A 16,550-nucleotide genomic window follows, 5' to 3' on the forward strand; every position below is an offset into this window, starting at 1 on the left:
AGCCCCAACGGAACCGGGAGGAGCCGAGCCGAGCGGTAGCACAGGAACCAGCGGGCTGCTGCTGTGCCAATAAAACAAGGCTTCTGTTGCCCGGGAAACGCTTCCTCCCCACGCCCGGGACTCCAGGCCGCCAAGCCGCCGCTGCTCTTCTGCCCGACCGGGAGTCCCACGGAGGTAGGGGAACTGCCGAGGAGCTCCTCCTCATCCCCCCCATACCCGGCTGCTCCAGCCCGCCCCGCGCCCCTCCTCGCTCCCCAATTCTCCCTGCCCCCTTCTCCGCATCCGCACAAAAAGGACCTCGGGGGCGCCGGGGGCCGGGAAAGAGCTTCCCCGACCCGCCGGCTGGCAGATCGCGGGCGTCGGCGGGCCGGCGCTTGTCTCTAGCAAGGCGGGTCTCGTATTTGCACCACCAGACGCGCAACCCGGCAGCAGAAACCCCATCGGCGGGCTCTGCACAATCTGCTGGACGTGAAACAGCCAAAGGGAGCGGGTTCCCTCCACTCGCCCGTCGGGGAAACCCGGCACCCGGGGACTTCTGGCCAGAGCCGTGTTGACCCCCGCCGGTTCCCTTCGGACGAGCCCTCCCCGCACATTGCCCGCCCTCGGCTCCGCCCCGAGGGCCTGACCGGGCACACGCCCTGCCCGATTGCCTGTCGTGCTTGTACACCAGCAGAGCCAGCATGGAAGCGGAATCCGCGGAAGAGTCGTCGTCGCTGCCTTGGGTGCGCTCGTCCCAGTCCTCGGGGCGGGAAACGGAGGACGAGGAGGCGGCGGAGCCCGCTAGGACGTCGCCCACGGCCGGCGAGGTGGAGGAAGAGATCATCCTGCCCGCCTCCACCTCCCTGGGTAGCGAGGAGGACACGATCTTGCCGCGGTCGACCTCCTTCGAGGCGGAGGACCTCCCGGAGACTTCCCTGCCCCCCTCCTCCGAGTCGCCGGATCCGCCGGGCCCGAGCCCCAGCGATCCATCCTCCGCGCCGCCCGGGAGCTCCTCGCCCGCCTTCTCCTCGCCCTTGGCCTCGCCCTCGACCTCGCCGCTCTCCTGGAAGGCGTCCTGCCACCGGCTGCAGCAGCTGCTGGAAGAGGAGGAGGAAGGCCGCGGGGAGCAAGCCGGCGCCCGGGCCGGGTTGAGCCCAGGCGGGCAGGCCCAGCAGAAGAAAGCGAAGAAGAAGGGCCCGCCGGCCAAGAAGGGCGCGCCAAGTCAGTCGGCCGGCCGGCCAGGACCGCTGGGCCAGGGGAGCGGGCCGCCAGGAAGCGGAGACGGGACCAGGCCAGGGGACTGCTGGCGGGGAAGGAGAGAGCGCTGGGGCCGCGGGGTCCTTGCCGAGCTCCTGCTCGCCGGCCGCAGAGGGCCCGTTGGGTTGGGCTGAGCTCTGGCTGCAGAGGGCGGGGAAACCTGGTCGGTGGCGGGAGAGGAAGCCCGGCGGCGAAGCGGGTGGTCTCCTCGCGGGCAGGGCTGTCGAGGGCCTCCCCGGGCTGCGGTTGCTGCCTAGCACTAGAGGTCTGTCCCTGCTGATGCCCTTTGTCCTGGGGCTCGTGGCCGGGGAGAAAAGGGCGCCCCGTGGCCCAGGCAGGAAGCTTCTGGGACGGGGGAGGGGAGGGACCTCCCCGGCCCTCCCTCCCACCCCTCCACCGGGGACACCAGCCTGAAGCCATCAGTTGAAGCACCAGGCAGGCCCAGGCAGCTTGGGACAGAGGACCTTGACCCCAACATGGAAGTCAGTGCACCTAAAGTAACAGCCCCTCTCCAGTCACCCAAGAGCTGGGGGCAGGAGGGCCAGCTTCTGAGGCCAGGCTCCTCTCCCCACAGGCTACACAGTGAGGGCCATTGTGCCAGCTGAGAAGGAGGAACTGGTGTCGGTGGCCAAGGCCATGCACCATGAGAAGTTTGCCAAGAACGTCAAGGAGCTCTTCCACCTGGAGAAGGAGGCAGCCCTCAAGTCCATCCAGACAGGTGGGTGGGAGCCGCCCCAAGGAGACAAGGGGGAGGCCCCAAGCACCTCCGTGATGCCAGCTACATGCCTTGTGTGGACTCTGCACAAAATTCTGGAGAGGAGTGTGTTGCAAGTTCTGAGCAGCCTCCCATTTGTTTGGCCTCCCTCCAGTGATGATGCTGAGGCATTTCCCAGTCTGGCACCTGAGATGCCTCCCCTCCCCTGGCAAGAGAGAAGGCGTGTGAGGCTGCTGGGTGGGATTTGAGCTGCCTGGTGAGAGTGCCCCCCCCCCGCTGGCTACTCAGAGCCTCCCCAGCCTCTGCAAGCCCTCCTACTGAGTGCGCCCCACCTCTCTTCTGCAGGTCTCTACATAGGTTGGCGCTGCCCTGAATACCTGTGGGATTGTTTCCGGGTAGGCGATGAGTCCAGGTGCTTCTGTGGGCACCTCCTGAAGCTGCATCAGGTGTATGTGGGTGAGTAGCAGAGCAGAAGATGGGCATGACTGGGTCCAGCTGAGGGCAGCACCTGGTCATCCTGCGGAGGGTGAGAGCTGCTTTCTCATGCCTGGAAAGGAGTTGCCTGCCTCTGAGCATCGTGGCCGATGGAGGATGACCTGGTTCCATGGACTGGGGGAAAGAGGAGTCTTCCAGGACCCTTGGCAAAAGCACCCTGGAAGCAGTGGGATCGCCGCACCCTCTGTCAGCATCAGAGCTGCCACCTGTGGCTCCTGCCAAGAAGGCCTCCATCCTCTCAAGAGCCCTTTGCCCACCCCAGTGGCTCCTGCTTCCTCGGTTGCCTTCCTCAGCTGAAGAAGTGAGGGAGGAGGGTTCCTGGACTGCACAATTTAGCTGGCACTTATTTTATGGGTTTAGAAGGGGAAAGGCAGGGTGAAAATTAAATAATAAATAAATAAATAAATAAATGCAGGGAAGCAGCCACCACCAAAAGAGCAGAAAGTCAGGAGAAATCTGGGAGTGCCTTTTCAAGATCTTGATCTTTGGCCAACATAGATTAACAAGGCTGTACTCCTACAGCGTCTGTTTTGATGTCCTTTCACACTGGTCACATTCAGAGGACTTACTAGGTCAGAAAAGTAAGGTGCCATTTGGAATAACAGGCAAAATTCACGCACAATCGGTTCTCTCTCTCAGTCTCTGGCCAACTTAAATTGCACAAATATTTGAATCCCCATCCTGTTTGTTTTAGTTTGTTTTCAGCAGAAGATTCCTTTGTTACGTGTGCTCTTTCATTCTCTTCCATTCTGCCTTTCAGTGATAAGCCTGTCCTCTCTCTTCCGGGAATCTTGGGCACAGCCCCATTTCAAAGCCAGTAAGGGAGTCCTCAAGCCAGCTACTGCCAGAGAGCCATAATGCCCCGTGAGGAGGATGGTGCTAGTTCATCCCATTCTGAGCAGAGCCAAAGGGGAGTCCGTGGTTAGGAAGCTGTGGTCCAAAAGGACCCTCAGACCAGCTCCTGGGACCCCTGCACATTATGGGCCATTCCTAGAGAGGGTGACTGCTCTCTGCCAGCTCTCTTGCAGGATCGGGTGCCCTCCCCAGCCTCACGTGAAACCAGCAGGCTGGAGACAGTCCCAAGAAAGTCACCAGGCCACTGGCCCAAGCAGGAGACTGGCATGTGTTGCCAGATAGGGAGGGACCCTGGGAAACTTGCCCTGGCTTCCACAGGGCCAGCAGACCAGGTGGCATGAAAGTTGACTGAGAAGCCTGGTGCGCCTGCCAAGGACAGGAGTGCTCTGCCTGCCTCCTGGCATAAATCGCCTGCCCAGGCGGTTAAGGCTACTTTGCACCTGAAAGTATGGGGTGACTTTTGCCCAGCCTCTAACCTTCCCTGTCTGGGGAAGGGTGTTGGGAGGGTGGTTGCTTTTGGCTGCAGAGGATCCTGGATGAAGTGGATTACCTGGGGCCTTTTCAGGCAGGGCTCAGGCTGGGTTACAATGTGGAGACATCCCTGGTCATTGGTGGGCTCGGGGTGGAGGTGGTGCAAGTGTCCGGGCCCTCCTGGACTGCCTGGCCAGCCCGGCGGCTTTTGAGACCACCCGCCATGATATCCTGAACCGGCCTTGAGGTGCTGCTCTGCGGCGGCTCTCCTCCCGCTTCAGCCCCAGTCCCGGGTGGTGGTGGGGCACCACAGGGTTCAGGTCTCTTGCCACTCCTGTGTAACCTCTGCAAAAAACCACTGGATGAAGTCATCTGATGGCACATGATACTCAGTAAAGCATCTCCACCCCTGGCTGGGCAGGTGGCACTGTTTCAGTGCTGGCTCAGTGCCCAGAGGCCATGAGGGACTGGATGGGGAGGAACCAGCTCAAACTCAACCCCAGCAAGATGGAGTGGTTGGGGGGTCCTCAGTCTGGTGATGGGTTATCTGTGACTCTTGATGGGGCAGCACTACCCCATACGGAGCTAGAGCCAGGGCCTCAACTGGGGGGGGGGGGGCAAGCAGGGCATGTGCCCTGGGCGCTGCACTGGGGGGGGGTGCCAAAATGGGCATGGAACCCATGTTTGCTCTGGGTGACACAGACCCTAGTTGTGGCCCTGGCTGGAGCATACTGTGGCGGTCCTCCTGGGCTCACAGCTTCTGCTCAAGGAGCAGGTGGCAGGTGTGGCTAGGGGATAGATATGTCTTGTGCACCAGGTGCGCCCGTTCCTGGACCGGGAGCCATTGCTGAAGGTCACTCGGGTCTTTGTCACGTCCTGGTTGGACTATGCAACATGCCGTACATGAGGCTGCCTTTGAAGACCATCCGAAAGTTACAGCTGGTCCAGAACATGATAGCTCACGCGGTACTGGGCGCCACCCAGTTTGCCCATGTTGTACTGTTGGTGCACAAGCTGCACTGGCCCCCAGTTTCTTTCTGAGTGCAACTGAAGGTGCTGCTTATCTTGTTTAAAGCCCTGCGTGGCCCAGGGCCAGGTTATTGGCAGGGCCGCCTCTCCCTGAGGATTCCACTAGATTGGCTACAGTGGGCATGCTCCAGTGCCCTTCCCTTAAGTACTGCTCTCTAGTGTGACCTAAGTTGCGTCCCTTTCCCATAGCAGCCCCTGCCCTGTGGAACCCCCTTCTCTTGAGATCCAGAGCCCCCCACCCTCTTAATGTTCCACAAAGCCGGAAGAGCTGGCTTTCCCCCCAGAGGCTGGGACAGTAAGGTTGGAGCCTGGGGGACTGTATAGATGAACAGGCGCAATTGATGGGTTGGGCACCTGGTTTTGCTTGATTTTTTGTTGCCTTGTTTTTGCTGTTTGTGTTTTCATCCCTGTTGTTAGGCACCCAGAGTTGTGTGCCGCAAGATCGGTGGCCAGATAAATCTTTAAATAAATAAATTTATGCCTCAAACCCAGGCCTGTTATCAAATGGAAGGAATTCCAATAATAAGTTTCATCCAGGTAAAAGTGGAGCTTGATGCCAGTATGTGCCCCAAGGCTTAATGCCAGAGACAGCAGATTTGGCCTCAGGTACTCTGCCTGCCTCTTTCCGAAATGGGCTGAATGCAGAGCTGCCTTTGGTGATGACTTTGAAGCAGAACCTGTCTTCCTCCTTTCAGCTGTTGATGGATGGGTCATTTGAGGCGGTTTCCATTCCAGGGAGTCAGGTGTATTTTGGGGTCCGGTTTTGCCTTTTACAAATGCTTGATTTGGGGCCTAATCACTGGAAGGCTGGCCTGTGTTTTCAGGACTATCTGAGCATTTCTGTTCACTGGTGGGACATGGGTGTCCTGGCCTGCTTTCCAGCTTTCCCCAAGATCAGTTTTACTGATGCATGCTTGAGAGACTGGCTTCCAGTGGGGCTCTAGAGGGCACCCCATTTCATTAATTTGTTTGCTGCCATTACGTATATATTCCCCAGTCCAAACATTCTGGACCCTTAAAAAGAAGCACCCAACAATTCCCTTAATTAACATTCCATCCTGAGGGCTTGGGGACTTTTAAGAGGACTTCACACACTGCCTTTTTTCCTTAAATCCATCAAGTATAAAGTGCTGCATCTTGTATAAAACAGAGCCAGATGCAAGAACAAGGGCAGGAGAACTCGAGGTTCCTCTGACTTCCTGCTTGTGGGCTCTTCTGCCGGCTGCCCCTCATGGTTCCCTCCTCCCCGGGGGCTGGGGGCTTTGGGTGCCCAGGCTTCCAACTTGCTTTGCCAGAGTCCACCCTCCCCCACCATTCTGGAGACCCGGCTATCGTTGCTTCCACTATCCCCCTCCTGACGGCATACTCTGTGTTTCAGAGAAACGAGCCACCGTGCCCTGCACTGTTGCAGACTGCAGATGCCAGGGATTTGTGTTCATTCCCTCGTGCCCAGAGGAGGTGGGTGAATTCTGGCTTCGGCGAAGAACTGGTTTTGATGTGGCAGCCTGGCGAGCAAAATGCCGGTGCAAGCACACGCATGAGGATCACATGCCAATCGGAGCACGTGGATGCTGTGTCCGAGGTGAGGGTCTGTGCGTCTGCCACTCCAAGGCTGCTGACCCTTGGGTACCTTCCTGCTCTTAGCGAGCAGGCCTTGCTTCTGCGCCAGAGCAGGGAGGATGGGCCTCACGCACAGAGCTGCTGAGCACGTGTGTGCACGTGTCGGGTTTCCTCTTGCAAAAGGAGATTCCCTCATGCTCCTGTCTGGGACTTGGGCAGAAAGGATCCCTTTGCCTGCCAAGGGACTGCTGGGGATCTTCTGCCTCGGTCTAAGAGCTCCAACCACACCCAGCTCACATCAGTCCAGGAGGGAAGGAATTTATGCCCTTATCCTTTGGGGACCATAGTCCAAAGCTCCTCAAGGAGTCACCGTGTTTGCTGGGATAGTTTGGATCTCCCCCTTCAAGAGAAGGTTGCATGGCTGGCAGAAGCCCTGGGGCACTTGGGCACCTTGGGGCGGAATGGTGTGAAGCAAGCAGATCAATCAGGAGTGTGTCATGGGCGATCTGTGCACACACACACACACCCGATTAGGAGAAATGCAAAGAGGCCCAAAGCTGGAGGGTGTAACTTCCCCTCTGTAGCACCTAAGTGAAAGAACAAGACGCATCTGCCCCAAAGGCCGTCTTCCAGGGCCTTCCCACCTGCCTGCACTGCAGCCTAGGCGAGGCCATCCTGAGAGGGTGCCCCTTCTGTCCCAGGCCATACCTGAGGCAGCTGAAAGTTCTCCAAGGGTTCCAGCTCTGTTTTCCCCCAAAGCTGTTTCTTTGGGTGCACTTGGATGCCCCTCACCGACCCTGTTAGTGACAGTGTGCCCTTCTTGTGCCCACACCACCACACCTTTTATATCTTGTCCAAACCCTGAGTTTGGTTTCCTTCTGCCATCTGCCATTTTTCTCCTCCTGGGACCTGATTACTGTGTTTCTCCCTTGTTTTGTCCTCTTTCCTGTACCCAGATTCCTAATGTCTAAGTTATCTCCTTGCTTCTCAAGGCAAATCCCTACTTCTTTGCACCAGCTTCTTTGCACTGCACCAGTGAATAAACTTCCCCAACTTTATTGCAACCCTGAATTAAAGATCCCTCAGTGAACAGAAGCCAGCACAACCTCTGCATGGTGTAAACACAACATCCAGCAGCATCTGTGAAGTGTGTGTGTGTGTGTGTGGTCAAAGCAAACAAATTAGCATTTACAGCAGTGCAGCCGCAGCCTGCTCTGCTTGTTTGTATGTTCATGTGATGCCATCTTCCTACAGAATTGAATGCATAAATGTACTATTTATGAGCAGTTATTCTCAGATTTAAAATAAGAAATGGTGAATATGACAGATGCAGAAGTTTGACACCTACCCAGTTGATTCAGTGTTACTTTTTCATTTAACTGTAATAAGATGCAAAAAAGCAACTGACTCATGGGTCCTACAGTTAGCCAGGAGGAGGCAATTCCACAGGTGAACAAACACTCTGATCCTTCTAACTCTCAGGTTGTGATCGCTGTTCTCTCTACTTTCAACCACCATGGGCGCCTCGAAGCAGCAGCCGGAGCACTTTACAATGAAGTCCACTTACAAGGGCTTCCAGCTAGCCATTCCGACTGGGAGGAACATTGTTAAGAAATAGAACTTAGGTGGGACCGTTGAAGAGAAGGCAACATCTGGAAGGCCAGGAACAACCTCTGCTAGAACGGTTCAGATCTGCAGAACAGAAGCACAGATGACTGCAAATGACTGGCTGAAAAGTTGAGCTGACACTAGAGGAGTGGTCCACGCTCCACAGTACAGCGTTGCTTGGATGGCAATGACCAGCGTGGGATCATGGTCAGAGGGAAACCAAGTCACTGCCTAAAGTATGCCAGAGAAAACCTCAATGAACCCGAAACACTCTGGAACAAATTGCTTTGGACTGATGAGACAGATGATTAACTCTTCAGCCCAAGCCACACAAGACACACTTGGAGAAAAGAGGGTGAAATATTTGCAGAAAAGAACACCTTGCCACCATTAAGCGGGGGATGGGGACAGCTCTCTTACACCCTGAGATTGCGTGACAGCCAGTGGCACAGGATATACTGGGAGAGTGGAAGGAAGAATGGATTCAAGTAAATATCAAACATCCTAGAAGCTAAAGTTTCCCAGCAGTGAAGAAACTGATGGTGAAATGAGACTAGATAGTTCAGCAAGACAAGATCCAAAATTTACTTCCAAATCAGCCATGAAGCATTTATAGAAAAGAAGGATAAAGGTTTTGGAACGGCCTTCATAGTCCACAGACATGAAAATACGTGATCTCAACCATGGGGTGCCTGCAAAGGAGACCTAAGAATATTTCTCAGCTAGAAGAGTTCTGCAAGGAAGAGTGGGGAAAAAATCCACAAGCAGGAATAGAAGGACCTTTAGCTGGCTATGGATGATATTGGAAGCTTATTGCTGCCAAAGGACATGGTACCAAGTAGTGACTAAAAGGGTGTTCAAATATTCATTGTTTTCTTATTTTGAATTGGTAAAAAACTGCACATAAATAGTACTGTAAGTATGCATTCAAAATTGCAGAAATATTGTACCATGTAAAAGTTGTGTTGGCTTCTATTTATTTAGGAATTCCTTAAAACATACAATTGGACTGGAACTGCCTACATTTTTGCCTGCAACTGTATTTATTTGTTTATTTACAGCATTTAGATACTGTTGTATTCCAAGTATTACTCCCTCCAGTTTTAAAAACAATAAAACACAACCTAATAAAAGGTAAAGCAATACCGTAACAAATAACAAATTAACAAAAATATGCACAGTGTGGTTTCTGTCCCAACACCAGACGTCAGAGCTGATGCAAGGGTTAAGATAATTCACTCCTTCCAGAGCGCTCTGTCTTCAGCAAAGGATCGTTACCTTGTCGTGGTGCTGGAGCTTGAGCACCTCAATGATGCCATGAGCTAAACCGTGAAGGGCCACCCAAGACGGGAAGGTCATGACAGAGAGGTCAGACTAAATGCGATCCCTGGGGAAGGTAATGGCAACCCACCTCAGTATTCTTGCCGTGAAAACTAAATGGATCAGTACAACCAGAGATATGTCGGTATACCATCGGAAGATGAGACCCCCAGGTCGGAAGATGGTCAAAATGCTACTGGGGAGGAACAGAGGATGAGCTCAACTAGCCCCAGACGTGATGACGCAGCTAGCTCAAAGCCGAAAGGACGGCTAGCGGCCGACGGTGCTGGTGGTGAACGGCGAATCCGATGTTCTAAGGATCAACACACCATCGGAACCTGGAATGTAAGATCTATGAGCCAGGGCAAATTGGATGTGGTTATTGGTGAGATGTCAAGATTAAAGATAGACATTCTGGGCGTCAGTGAACTGAAATGGACTGGAATGGGCCACTTCACATCAAATGACCACCAGATCTACTACTGCGGACAAGAGGACCACAGAAGAAATGGAGTAGCCTTCATAATTAATAGTAAAGTGGCTAAAGCAGTGCTTGGATACAACCCAAAAAATGACAGAATGATCTCAATTCGAATTCAGGGCAAGCCATCTAACATCACAGTGATCCAAATATACGCCCCAACCACAAATGCTGAAGAAGCTGAAGTAGAGCAGTTCTATGAGGATCTGCAGCAACTACTGGACAACACGCCTAAAAGAGATGTTATTTTCATCACAGGAGACTGGAATGCTAAGGTGGGCAGTCAAATGACACCTCGAATTACAGGTAAGTATGGCCTGGGAGAACAAAACGAAGCAGGACACAGGCTGATAGAATTTTGCCAAGACAATTCACTCTGCATAACAAACACTCTCTTCCAGCAACCTAAGAGACGGCTTTATACATGGACTTCACCAGATGGACAACACCGAAATCAGATTGATTACATCCTTTGCAGCCAAAGGTGGCGGACATCTGTACAGTCGGTAAAAACAAGGCCTGGAGCTGACTGTAGTTCAGATCACGAACTTCTTCTTGCACAATTTAGGATCAGACTAAAGAGATTAGGGAAGACCCACAGATCAGCTAGATATGAGCTCACTAATATTCCTAAGGAATATGCAGTGGAGGTGAAGAATCGATTTAAGGGACTGGACTTAGTAGATAGGGTCCCGGAAGAACTCTGGACAGAAGTTGGCAGCATTGTTCAGGAGGCGGCAACAAAATACATCCCAAAGAAAGAGAAAACCAAGAAGGCAAAATGGCTGTCTGCTGAGACACTAGAAGTAGCCCAAGAAAGAAGGAAAGCAAAAGGCAACAGTGATAGGGGGAGATATGCCCAATTAAATGCAAAATTCCAGAGGTTAGCCAGAAGAGATAAGGAATTATTTTTAAACAAGCAATGCGCGGAAGTGGAAGAAGACAATAGAATAGGAAGGACAAGAGACCTCTTCCAGAAAATTAGAAACATTGGAGGTAAATTCCAGGCCAAAATGGGTATGATCAAAAACAAAGATGGCAAGGACCTAACAGAAGAAGAAGAGATCAAGAAAAGGTGGCAAGAATATACAGAAGACCTGTATAGGAAGGATAACAATATCGGGGATAGCTTTGACGGTGTGGTCGGTGAGCTAGAGCCAGACATCCTGAAGAGTGAGGTTGAGTGGGCCTTAAGAAGCATTGCTAATAACAAGGCAACAGGAGACGACGGCATCCCAGCTGAACTGTTCAAAATCTTGCAAGATGATGCTGTCAAGGTAATGCATGCTATATGCCAGCAAATTTGGAAAACACAAGAATGGCCATCAGACTGGAAAAAATCAACTTATATCCCCATACCAAAAAAGGGAAACACTAAAGAATGTTCAAACTATCGAACAGTGGCACTCATTTCACATGCCAGTAAGGTAATGCTCAAGATCCTGCAAGGTAGACTTCAGCAATTCATGGAGCGAGAATTGCCAGATGTACAAGCTGGGTTTAGAAAAGGCAGAGGAACTAGAGACCAAATTGCCAATATCCGCTGGATAATGGAAAAAGCCAGGGAGTTTCAGAAAAACATCTATTTCTGTTTTATTGACTATTCTAAAGCCTTTGACTGTGTGGACCATAACAAATTGTGGCAAGTTCTTAGTGGTATGGGGATACCAAGTCATCTTGTCTGCCTCCTGAAGAATCTGTATAACGACCAAGTAGCAACAGTAAGAACAGACCACGGAACAACGGACTGGTTTAAGATTGGGAAAGGAGTACGGCAGGGCTGTATACTCTCACCCTACCTATTCAACTTGTATGCAGAATACATCATGCGACAAGCTGGCCTTGAGGAATCCAAGGCTGGAGTTAAAATCTCTGGAAGAAACATTAACAATCTCAGATATGCAGATGATACCACTTTGATGGCTGAAAGTGAAGAGGAACTGAGGAGCCTTATGATGAAGGTGAAAGAAGAAAGTGCAAAAGCTGGCTTGCAGCTAAACCTCAAAAAAACCAAGATTATGGCAACCAGCTTGATTGATAACTGGCAAATAGAGGGAGAAAATGTAGAAGCAGTGAAAGACTTTGTATTCCTAGGTGCAAAGATTACTGCAGATGCTGACTGCAGTCAGGAAATCAGAAGACGCTTAATCCTTGGAAGAAGAGCAATGACAAATCTCGATAAAATAGTGAAGAGCAGAGACATCACACTGACAACAAAGGCCCGCATAGTTAAAGCAATGGTGTTCCCTGTAGTAACATATGGCTGCGAGAGCTGGACCATAAGGAAGGCTGAGCGAAGGAAGATCGATGCTTTTGAACTGTGGTGTTGGAGGAAAATTCTGAGAGTGCCTTGGACTGCAAGAAGATCAAACCAGTCCATCCTCCAGGAAATAAAGCCAGACTGCTCACTTGAGGGAATGATATTAAAGGCAAAACTGAAATACTTTGGCCACATAATGAGAAGACAGGACACCCTGGAGAAGATGCTGATGCTAGGGAGAGTGGAGGGCAAAAGGAAGAGGGGCCGACCAAGGGCAAGATGGATGGATGATATTCTAGAGGTGACGGACTCGTCCCTGGGGGAGCTGGGGGTGTTGACGACCGACAGGAAGCTCTGGCGTGGGCTGGTCCATGAAGTCATGAAGAGTCGGAAGCGACTAAACGAATAAACAACAACAACAAAAAGAGCGCTCTGTAACTTACGTCTCACCACCTTCCCTGGAAAGGGAAGGTTGGAGATGGGGCAGAAGTTGCCCAACATGGTTAGATCCAGGGTTAGGGCTAGGATTTCTGCTCCCTCTGCCCTGAAGCAGTTGTCCAGGGCCCCCCACCATTCCTCTCCTGACCCATCTCCACCAGAATTGTCCTGTCCATCCCTCCTCCCATAGGACTCCACAGCACACCTGCTGCCTAACCAGTATAACCACTGAGACCCCTCTGGAGACCCAAGTGATCCCCAGACCCCTGAACACTTGCTCCTCCCCCCCACCAAAGGTGGACCAGATGTCCAGCCAGGGCTGCTGCTGGCCTACCACACTCACACATCTTGTCACCCCTATCAGGTAGGCCTGATTGAGAAACAGATGCTGGGTAGGGCCTCCTCCCTCTTTTATTGTCACATAAATAAACAAACAGATAAATACAGTTGAATTGAAACTGCATTTGAATTGAAACAAATACAGTGAATTGGGTGGGGGCTCTGTCCAAGGTGTTTCCCTAAACCTCTTGGTCTGGGTTGAAGGCACCTTTATTTGACTATTGCTCTGGTAATGGATCTTCCCTCTGTCCATCAAGGCACCCTCTTGGCTCCTATCAGCTCTGCCATCTTACCAGGCCAGTATGCCCCAGCCTGGTGCTCCTTGCTGCAAGCCCCATCACTCCATTGTCTTGTTCCAGGGGTTACCCATCATGATCCCCTCTCTCACCGAGGGCAAGTCCGGGAACACCGGCCAGACCAGCAGAAGACAGTGCCCCGGGCAAATCTGAGCCTCTTCCAATGACCAACACTCTTGGTGGAATATGGCGGCCTCTGCAGAGCCCCCCACCAAACAACGCTCACTCATCTTCCCTGGCCCTGGCTGCCCACCAGTTCCAAGCCAGCACCATCTCCCTGGGCTGTCACAGCTAAGGAGGCCCCCTCTGCCCTGGCCACTCTAGGCTGGTGTGGGCACTCTCCCCAGGACCATTTCAGTCTGGGCAGTGGGAGACTCTGGGTATTTCAGACCGGCTACCTTTAACAAGTCTCAGGGACCTGGATTGGCCCGAACAGCAGCTGGCCCGTGGTGGCTGTGGGGAGGCTGGGAGAAAGCATCAGCCCGTGCCTGACAGCACAGGGGTCTCTTTTCTCCGCTCAACTGCCCTCTTTCCCAATCGGGCAGCAGGTTCTTGGGCTGGGAGATGCGGGGAGCATTTCTTCTGATGGCTAAAACAGCATCTGTCCAAAGCTTGACCAGGAAGAGGTCAAGCATCCCTCCCTGAATTCTGGCCAGGGGGCTCTTGGGAGGGGGGGTAATGGCATGTGGGAATGACCTTGGGAGATAGGAGGGTGAGCCGCAGATGGGACAACTGGCACAAAAAAGACATCTCAGCACACAAGTGGAGGGAGGGTGTGGGAAGCATCTCAGAAGGAGAGGAGGGGAGAAATACTTTCAGCCTTGCAAGGTTGATACTAGCCCTGCGAGGTAGTCCAGATGAGAAGCCTAGCGCTGTCTTTATTCTAAGGTTCCGTTAACAGAATCTTGCAAGGTGGAAAGTAATCCCACCCACAACCCCTCCCATCTCCCGAGATCATTCCCATAAAGCCATTATGCGGGGGGGTCCCCAGGCAGTCTTCAGAGCGACTCTGCAGCTTCAGGGCAGGACGCAAAGCCCTCTTCCCCGCCCCCTGTGCACCCTCCAAAGGGCTGGGCCTCCACCACCACTGCAGCTTCTGGCGCGGGGCTCTGCCCCATTTCTGGCTCTGCCAGCCCCGACACTGCTGCTCTGTCCCTCCAGGCTGCTCTTGCGTGGCCTTCACGTCCAGCTTCCTGTGCGCAGCTTGCGATCGCCGCTGGGAGGAGCACGAAACCTTCTTTGAGTCGGAGGAGACGCGCCGCAAAGGTGGCCGGCCGTGCGGTATGGGGGGGGTGGCAGGGAGGGTGGCAGCCCCTCCCCACGGAAAGTTCAGCTCCCCCCTTGCCCATTTTCCCGCTGTCAGTCGCGGCCGCAGGTGCCTCCTCAAAGCCCTTCTGGGGCGAAGCGAAGACCGCCCAGAACCCCAGGAGCTGTTCATGCAAGGCCTCCAGGGCTGGTGGGCTGTCCGGCAGCACAGCACCTTCCTCTCCCTCCACAGAGAAAGGCTGCAGAGCCCTCTGGCTCTCGCCGAAGGCCAACTCCTCACTCCGCACCTGTTCAGCAGGACTCGCCTCCGCTGACATGGTGACTGTCATCCAGGGCTGTCCCAAGGACAGTGCCTTGCCGGGCTCTAGCCCTGAGGTTGCCAAGGGGGGAATTCCTCCCTGCTCGTCCCCCTTGTTGACCCCATCCCAAGCTGCTCCGGTGAAGGTGCAAAGCCAGCTGGTGCCTTGGGCTTTGTGGAGCCTGGCTGGGATGGGGGGCCCTTTATGTGGGCCTCAGAACTGTCCCCAGCCCAGCAGCATCCAAGGACCACCCAAGGAGGGGCCTAGCCTTGCCACTAGTCAACAAGGCCAGATCACGCTTTGGGGCATCAACCGCAGCTGGATGAGTGGTGGGCTTATAATGCAAAGCGGAAACCCCACAGGCCATGTGTTTTTGGACATAGGCAATGTGGCAGCCAAGCCAGGGGTTGCCCCATTTCCCTCTGTCTTAGCTCCTGACACAGGCCTTTCCCTCCCCCAGGGGTCGTGTCCCCACTGCTGCCCCCATGGGACCTCGGGTGCGTGTCCCATACCTGTGGCCTCTCTTTCCCCAGGAGAAGCTTACCTGCCCTTTGCTGAGCTGCCTGAGCTGCGCAACGCCGTGCTGAAGGGGCACTGCGAGGAGCCTTCCGCCTCTTGGGCTCTGCCGGGCCAGGCCTGCCAGGCCCTGCCCGCCCCCTCCGGCTCACGGGCTCTGCCTCTTCCCCCCCCAGGCCCACGGCGGCTCGTGCAGAAAGACGACAAGAAGGCCTGAGGGTGGCCTCGCCATGTGTCCTGGTGTGCCCTGGGAGGCAATAAAGGGAGCTTGCTCGGTGGGCGTGTCTGTGGCCGTGTCTTCCAAGCCCCGAGGGGATGGGTGTGGGACCTGGCAGAGGCTCCAGGCCAAGGGCAGGAGACGGTCTTTTGGCTCCCCTGGGTGGGTGGCTGGCTGGTAGGATCCCCTTCTGGGCCCAGCGGGGTGTGGTTGTCCCCTGACCAAGCTGCCAGCCCTACTTTAAGGGAAAAGCAAGTGCCCTCCCTTTTAGAAAATATCCCCACCCTCTCAATGCCCTGTCCTGGCCACCAGAACCCAGCCTCCGGGACTGGTAGGCCGTGGCAGGCCTGAACTCCCCTGGAGCTGGATTCCCATTCCATCCCTAGACCTCCCTGGAGTCCCTTGGGCCCTTGGCTTCACTGAAGTCCAGGCGCCCCTGCTTTTGTGCAGCCCCAGGAGAGTTTGCAGTGCACCCTGGATGGAGAGCCACTGCACTCTGGCCGCCTCTTTCTGACTGCAGGGAGAAGGCCCCTGCCTGGCCGGGAGAGTGCAGCTGGCAGCATCGGAGGACAGCAACCTAGCTGGACACTCCCCTCCCTCCAGGAGGGCATCCAAGCGTGCCGAGGATGAACAGTAACGGTCTGAGCTAGAAAGGCCTTTCTTTCTCCAGCGGAGGGATGCCAGCATGGCTTGCGTTCGTCTGTCCACTCGGTCAGGGCAAGGCCTTGCTGCTGGAGCCCCGTTGCTCCTGTCCCACCTCAGAAGGGGCCTCCCCCGCAGTTGGGAAGGGAGTTGGACCGGTGGGGTGAGCCTGGAAGGCACAGGGCTGGGCACCTCCCTCTGCCATCCTGAACTGTGGTTCTGTTCCAGTCAGGCAGCCAAATAGCACAGAACAAATCCCAGTTTGCTGAAGAAGAGCCTGGCTGTGTAATGGTTAACTATCCTAAAATACTCTCAGATTCACAAGCAAGAGCTTAATAAAATCTGGTTTATTTAAGAATAGTATGCAAGTACAAAGAAAGCTGAGAATGGGAAAAGCGTGCCAAATGCAAACTAAAAACCCCTCGGTACAAACAAGATCCCTCCCCCGGTAGAATCTTCCCAGGCTCACAATCCCAGGTGCTCCCAACGGCTTCTGATGATGCGGTG

The 16,550-nt window shown here is 54.1% G+C and overlaps 1 protein-coding gene across 1 annotated transcript; it reads left to right on the plus strand.

Annotated features, from left to right (window-relative positions):
• Nucleotides 1-680: 680 nt before the first annotated feature.
• Nucleotides 681-15,487, plus strand: FAM221B (family with sequence similarity 221 member B). Its single transcript, XM_063293203.1, has 6 exons — nucleotides 681-1,360; nucleotides 1,788-1,954; nucleotides 2,297-2,407; nucleotides 6,180-6,383; nucleotides 14,265-14,384; nucleotides 15,202-15,487. Exons 1-6 carry the CDS (start codon nucleotides 681-683, stop codon nucleotides 15,399-15,401), a joined length of 1,482 nt encoding a protein of 493 aa, XP_063149273.1. The 3' UTR covers nucleotides 15,402-15,487.
• Nucleotides 15,488-16,550: the final 1,063 nt, after the last annotated feature.

Source organism: Candoia aspera, chromosome 2 (genome assembly GCF_035149785.1).
Source record: "Candoia aspera isolate rCanAsp1 chromosome 2, rCanAsp1.hap2, whole genome shotgun sequence".
In the NCBI taxonomy this organism is placed as follows: Eukaryota; Metazoa; Chordata; class Lepidosauria; order Squamata; family Boidae; genus Candoia; species Candoia aspera.